Source organism: Pteropus alecto, unplaced genomic scaffold (genome assembly GCF_000325575.1).
Source record: "Pteropus alecto unplaced genomic scaffold, ASM32557v1 scaffold106, whole genome shotgun sequence".
Classification (NCBI taxonomy): Eukaryota; Metazoa; Chordata; class Mammalia; order Chiroptera; family Pteropodidae; genus Pteropus; species Pteropus alecto.
This window is the reverse complement of record NW_006442103.1, coordinates 10,482,899-10,489,772: the sequence shown is the minus strand read 5'-3', so window position 1 is coordinate 10,489,772 and position 6,874 is coordinate 10,482,899. Positions and strand designations below refer to the sequence as shown.

Sequence of the window (6,874 nt, the reverse complement as noted above, 5' to 3'; positions counted from 1 at the left end):
TCATTTTTCCCCCCGGCTTTTAAAATAACGGGCTCGGAGCGTTTCCAGTTTAGACCAGTGAGCGCGCAGCTGCGCCCCATCTGCGGCACGATTTTGGCCGCAGCCGGGCATTTGCGCGCCCCGGAGCCTGGTGCAGCGCGCTCCCCTCCCGTCCTTGGCCGAGAGCGCGCAGTCCTGCTCTGGACCCCGCGGCGTCCAGGTGGTGCCAGGCGCCCTCGTGCCCTCTGCGCGTGGCTGCTCAGAGGGCCGGAGAGGTGCCCGGCCGGCCTTTCCTGATCTGCCTGGGGCCGCGCAATCTGTCGCCTCGCTTAGCTCCCTGACCTCAGAGAGCGCCCGCAACCATGCAGGCCCTGAGCCGGGTTAACGGTAAGGGTCTGGCTTCCCGCTGGACCGCGGACCTCGAGAAGAGATCCAGGTCATCTTTCCCCGGCCGAAGCCTCTAGACCAAGGCTGGGAAACTGTAGGAAGAGCACCAGGCCCCGCTGGGTCCTCCACACAGCGTCTGTGTCTACGCCAGGGAGCCTAGGCCTCAGAGAGCTCCGCCGGTCGCTTGGGAAACGGCGCCGGCGCGGAGCTAGGCTGCCGCGAAAGCTCCAAGCGGGCCGGTTGGTCCTGCGGCCTCAATGGACGCCACCCGTGGGGGCAATGGGGCTCTGGGTAGGCGGCTCAAGCGGTGCCGCTCCCGAGCCGCCGGGCCTGCGAGGCGGCCAGCCGCTGGGGTTGGGGAGCAGACGAGCGTGAGAGGCGGGTCAAGGGCAGGGCTCCGTTGCCGCCTCGGAGATCTTAGTCCTGGCTCCTGGCTCCCAGGAAGGACAGACTGCTGCTCTGATTGTGTAGGCCGTGGACACCCCGGTGCTGAGCCCCAAGCTCCCAGTCTCCCACATGAGCACTCCCCCTTAACCGCCCAGTTTCCCCACAAGATGCGAGTGATTCCTGTACACTGCCTGTACACACCTTGACTGTTCTCCCTGGGCCTCAAGCGCATTCTTCCCTTACAAGCTCTGATTCAAACTGCTCACTTCCGGAGCTGCTCTGCCTTGCCTCGATCGCTGTGCTCTATTTATTTCACCGCCATCTCTTTTCTGGGCATCGCTCCTTAAGAGGCTGCTTAGTGTTCTTTGAGGTGTACCCCCCTGTCCCCTCAAAAAGGGAGAATGCCAACTTCCCCTAGAGTCCTCCCAGCAGACGAGAAGGTTTCAGGGCAATGCCAGTGAGAAGGGAGAAGTCCCCTACACGCTGAGGGCTGTAGAATGGGCGGGCATGGGGGTCCGGAAGCCCCCAGGCTTGGCGCTTTTGGCGATAGCTATTCTGAGAAGTCCCACTGCGTTCATCCCTGACTTTGGCAGCTGGGTGGCTCAAAATCAGGAAGCCAAGTATTAGAATCCCAGATCTGGTCATTTCCTCTGGGCAGATCCTACTGGGACAAACACTGAGGGGCCAAGAGGCAGAAGAGCAAGCCCCAGAGCTTTGGGGAGCCCTCTGCAGTGATGTCAGTGCTCCCCTGGCCCTCATCCCTGAGTCACTCATCCTTTTCCCCCAGACGCCAAGACCCCTCCCTCTCAGGCCTGCTATGTGTGGGGTGTCCCCTGTAAGTCTCCCAGTCTCCCTGACCACTGTTAATTATTTGGTTCAACTTCCATGAGCCCTCTTTCCTAAGTTCCTACCAAATAGAATTACCCTAGAACAATAACAAAAAACAAAAAACAAAAAAACAAACATGTTGGGTGAGAACGGAAGCCAAGCGCTGGAGCATTTGCTCCCTTATGCTCCACCTGAGTTGGGAAGGAAACCTGGGGCCTGGGCTGTTGCTGTTCATGGCAGAGGACAGGCCCACCTGACTCCGGGCCTCCAGGGTACACAGTGTGCTGCTTATTTCACTGCCTGGGTGGTCCTGGGAGAGGTCCCTGACCACCTTCCAGCTGGGGGAGCACCTTGCCCAATTTGTCCTCTACGATGCAGACTGGGACTTATCAGATCCGGAAACCCAGAAGCCCATTTCTCTGATCCCATCCTCTCCCAAGGACAGCTGGGATTCTGACACCAAGTCCCAGGGAAGAAGCTGCCTCTTGGTACCAGCCCACTGGGCCTCCTGGGGGCCAGGGAAGGAGCTGAGTGAGTCCGTGGGGTGTCTTTGTGGCGCAGCTCCTGCCATCCCAGCAGACTGTTGTTGCAGGGAGATTTCATGGCGACTCCGCTGGGGGTCCTCGCCTGGGGGAGAGGGCGGGGCATTTGGGGTGACCTATTTTTCACCATGCCCTGGTCTCAGCAGGGCTCCACCAAGCTTCCTGAGTGAGGGTTAGCACTTCCGAAGGGGACTGCTGAGAGCTGCTCCCAATCTGCAGTCAGGTCCCCGCTGCTTGTCCGAAGCTCCTGAGGCAGGAGGGGACAGACGACTGTGAGAATGGTGGGCTGGGGGCTGAGCCTGCCTCCTGTCCCTCTATTGCTGGGGCTTAAGTCCTTGCCCAAACATCACAATTTGGGAGGAATGAAACAATCCCCCCGGAAGCTTCTTTGCCCCATCTTGCCCTTCATACCCGAGGGCTGGGAGATTTGACGTAGCCTTGAGATTTGGGGTCCAGAGAATGAGGCACAGCCAGACCTGTCAGCATCTGTGTCATGGGCATGAGGACATGGGAACCGAGGCCTGCAGAGTCAGGGACAAGGAGGCACTTCCTGGCAGGGGTGGGGAGATGTCCACCACCCCATCCTCACCACCTCTTCCCTCCCTACGCCCTGCTACAGCGTCAGTCCTGGCACCTCCACGCCCTGTGGGATGCACCACCACAGAGCGCTTCCCCGAAATGAACCCCCTCTGGCCCCAGCAGATCCGCCCAGACCACAGACGACAAGGTTCCCCTGGGCCCCCTCCCCAGCTGGAGGCGCAGCAGGCAGGCCTCCTAATGCCAGGCTCCCGTGGAGGGTGGCTGCTGGGAGGAAGGAAAGAAAAAGGAAGGGGGAGGCGGGGTCTGAAGCGTCAATGTTCTCCCCCCTCCCTCTATTCCACCCACAAAACCCCCTGGTTGGGTTTCCATCCTCCTTTTTGTGTTTCCATTGCAGCTGAGGAGAAGGCCTCCAAAGCTGCCAGCTTCCCCCAGCTGCCCTTGGACTGCCAAGGGGGCCCCAGAGACGGGCCCTCTAACTTACAAGGCTCCCCAGGACCTTGCCTGGCCAGGCTGCGTGTCCCCCTGTCCCCGGGACTCCCCGATTCCATGGAGTTGGTCAAGAACAAGAGCAAGAAGCGCCGTAACCGCACGACCTTCAGCACATTCCAGCTGGAGGAGCTGGAGAAAGTCTTTCAGAAAACCCACTACCCTGACGTGTATGCCCGGGAGCAGCTGGCTCTGCGCACGGACCTAACCGAGGCCCGGGTACAGGTGAGGGCGCCCCGGGCGCAGGGCTCTCCAGCTGCCCCGACCACCCAGACCTTTGGCCCGGCCATGGAGGGGCTGGGAGAGGTGCGTGCTAGCGCCACACAGAGCACCTCTCCCAGATGCCTTTCTGTCCCCAACCTGCCCCTCCTGGGCTCCGCAGCAGCCACAGGTTTGCAGCCCAAGTCGAGGCTTGTGCATGGGCGCGGGTGGGGGTGATGGCCTCTGGGAGTCAAAAGACCCGCGTGGGAGTCCAAGCTCTGCCACTTACTAGCTGACCAGGTGATTTGGGGCATGTCATTGAATCTCTCAGTCTCAGTTTCCCAATTTAGGAAGAGAGAATGATAGTAGCACCTGCTTAAGGAGAAGCTTTGTGGAGCACGGATGGGACAGCGTTTGGAAGTGCTGAATGCATGTCAGGGCTGCTCCTGAGGTGGCTGCTCAGAATGGGAGGGTCCCCGCTGGAGGAGGGAGGGTCTCAGGCTCAGTGATCTTCAAAGCCACCCTGAGCCAGCAAACTTCAGTTCTGCCAACTTCCAGGTCTTGGCAGGGAGAGCCTGGCTGGCCAGGAGCCCCTCCCCACCCAGAAGACCCTCCCCAGCAGAGATCATGCCCCAGGCTTCTGGACGGGGCTGTGGCCAGCCTCATGAAGGGGATGGAGGGGTGCTGAGAACAGGAGAGAGAGAAGGATAGGAAATTCCATATCCATGAGATGTTGGACGTGAGAAAGAACTTGAAGGTGGCAAGCAGCGGGTGGGATGGGAAAGGCTTCAGTAGGAGTTTGGCCCAAGGGGAAGATGGCGGTTGTTGCCTTGCTGTGACTGGCTTGATCCGCATTTCCTGATGCCACTGAGCAGGAGGCCCTGGGTTGAGGAGACTGGTAGGGGCAGAGCTCATGCTGTCACACCCTGTGTAGGGCCTCTCCAGAGGCTGCGAGGGCACTGGGACAGGGCCAGCTTTGGTAAAATATGGGGACCAGCAGGCCAGTCTATGAGGAGGCCGGCTGCCATCTAGCAGAAATGGCCCTGCAGCCAGATTCCACATAGGACTGGAGAGGCTCGGCTGCTCCTCTTCTCTGCTAGGTCCTCCTGTTCCCAGGTTGCACCCAAAACACACTTCTAGGACTGTCCCCAGGGTTCCCCAGGGCCCGGGGCCATCAGGGTGAGATAGCCAGCTTCACGACAAGCTAGTTACATAAACCACGGAAGTCTAAGACAGCAAGTCTCTAGAGGCCTCGGCGAGCCTCTGGGTGGCATCTGACTGCTATGCCTATGTTCTGGGAAGTGGCCCACACTCCCTTGCTCCTCCCCAAGGCCTTTTCAACCCTAGAATGGCACGGGGGGAGCCACAAGGACCCCAGACCTAGTCCAGAAGCTTCCCTGATGATTGAGGCTCTAGAGTAAGGATATTTTCTCTGACAGGAGCATGACACCCACCCAAAGGCCCTGCCCTGTGGAGAGGAATAATGCCACACATGGAACAATGCAGAGGGGCGGTCCAGAGTGTACTTGGAGGCCTGCGGTGGGGACTCTAGGAGAATGAGTGGTGACAGGGAAGAATTCTCAGTAAAGCGATCAGCTTCACTGACCTGAGCTTGCCCCAGGTCTGCTGTGGGGTAGGGGTGTGTCCAGCTTCTTAACTCAGGGCCTTACCTGCCTGTCTCCATGAGTAGGAACGATCATGAGAGAGTGTGAGGGGCTGGGGTAGGGTTACTTTTACACACGCACATACGCACACATACTTTTTCTGTTGTGGCTCCCAGCTAGATCCCTGGAAAGCAAAGTGATGATTTGCTTTGGTTCGGTTTTGATATTGCCAGTGTCTAGCCCAGAGCCTGACACGTAAATGCTTATCGAATGCTAGACGTGCAAGCTCATGCACCAGCACTCATAAATGCAAGAGTCCTAGGGCATTCACCCAAAGACAGATCCGTCACAGCTATGTACGTGCTGTGCACAGCACACAATATGCCACCCCCAGCTGCCTGGAGCTCACAAATGAATGGGCGAGAGAGACTCCAAAACACGGTGGTCGTAGGTTGCGGTGAGTATAACGAGAGATGCTTGTGTTATCATGGAGTCCGGTGGAGGGCGCCCGGTTCAGGCGTATGGGGGTTCGCAGGGGGTGGGTGGCACAGGCAGGGAAAACCTGGGCAAAGGCAGGGAGGAGCGAGGTAGCAGAGTATTTCAAAGGTCAGCTGAGGTAGAGGCAGCTAGAAAGAGTCAAGTGTTGTTGCCTGGCAGGAGGTGAAGCTGTAGAGAGCGACAGGGCCCAGGGGCCTTGTTGTAAAGCTGGGCTCTGAGCTGAGGTTTCCAGGAAGCCGCTGAGGCTTTAAGCAGGACAGGGACCTAAACAGAAATCTCTAAGATTCCTCAGATGCCATGAGGGGTAGCTTGGAAAAGGAGATGAGGCAGGAGGCTAGAAACCCAACATATGCACTGGTCACCCAAAGAAGTGCCCAGGGCCTCTGAGGTCACGGGTCCCCGTGACACCCTTACCAGACACAGCCAGGCTGGAAAACCAGAGAGTTCCTTAGCCTGAGGAGTGTGTAGAGGGGGTGGCATATGGGACTAATAAGTCTACTCTGGGCTCAGGCCTCTCCTAGGCCCCATCGCAGACTTCCCTGGCCCTGGGAACGATGTGGATTTACAAGCTCCTGCAGCTGAAGACTCCAGATCCTCCAGCCTGGAGCCAGCTCCCCACCCAGCAGCACACAACTCCCCAGCGGGCTCCGCTCCTCAGGGTGGCTTTATCACACCCTCAACCTCTCCCTTCTGCTCTCAGGTCTGGTTCCAGAACCGCAGGGCCAAGTGGCGGAAGCGGGAGCGTTATGGGAAGATCCAGGAGGGGCGGAACCCCTTCACGTCTGCCTATGACATCTCTGTGCTGCCCCGAACAGACAGCCACCCCCAGGTGAGATCCCCGCTGAGTCTGGGCCTGACCAAGTCCCAGGCGTCAATAGTTAGAGTGTGAGCTCTGGCCTGTGGGAGACCTGGAGCAGCCCTGGGTCCTGTGGGACAGTGGGCAAGTCGCTGCTCTGCTCAGTGGTGCTCTTACCTGTCTCCTCAGTGATGCAGGCAGAAGAGCCGGCACAGAGGAACCACTGAGGAAAATCTCATTTTGAGAAGCAGTGGCAGAGGCCTCCGGGGATGCCACTACGTGTACTGGGGGTGGGAGGGCGGAGAGAGAGCCCCTAGGTAGGGAGGCAGCACCTGGGGCTGCTGATTCACGGGCCTGCTTTCTCTCTCTTTTCAGCTGCAGAACTCCCTGTGGCCCAGTCCAGGGTCCGGGAGCCCCGCCAGCCCCTGCCTTGTGTCTCCAGAGGGCATCCCCTCCCCGTGCATGTCTCCATACTCCCATCCGCATGGGAATGTGGCTGGCTTCATGGGGGTTCCAGCCTCCCCCGGAGCCCACCCCGGCATCTACTCCATCCACAGCTTTTCCCCTGCCCTGGGGGGCCACAGCTTCGAACCCTCCCCGGACGGCAACTATAAGTCTCCAAGTCT

The 6,874-nt window shown here is 59.2% G+C and overlaps 1 protein-coding gene across 1 annotated transcript in view; it reads left to right on the top strand.

The window, feature by feature from the left end:
* ALX3 (ALX homeobox 3) overlaps nucleotides 1-6,874 on the top strand; it is an 11,464-nt gene that overhangs the window by 3,046 nt on the left and 1,544 nt on the right. The window contains exons 3-5 of the mRNA XM_015595392.1: nucleotides 3,058-3,374; nucleotides 6,153-6,281; nucleotides 6,624-6,870. Of these exons, the coding sequence (XP_015450878.1) occupies nucleotides 3,058-3,374; nucleotides 6,153-6,281; nucleotides 6,624-6,870 (693 nt within the window). The remainder of the gene's footprint in view (nucleotides 1-3,057; nucleotides 3,375-6,152; nucleotides 6,282-6,623; nucleotides 6,871-6,874) is intronic.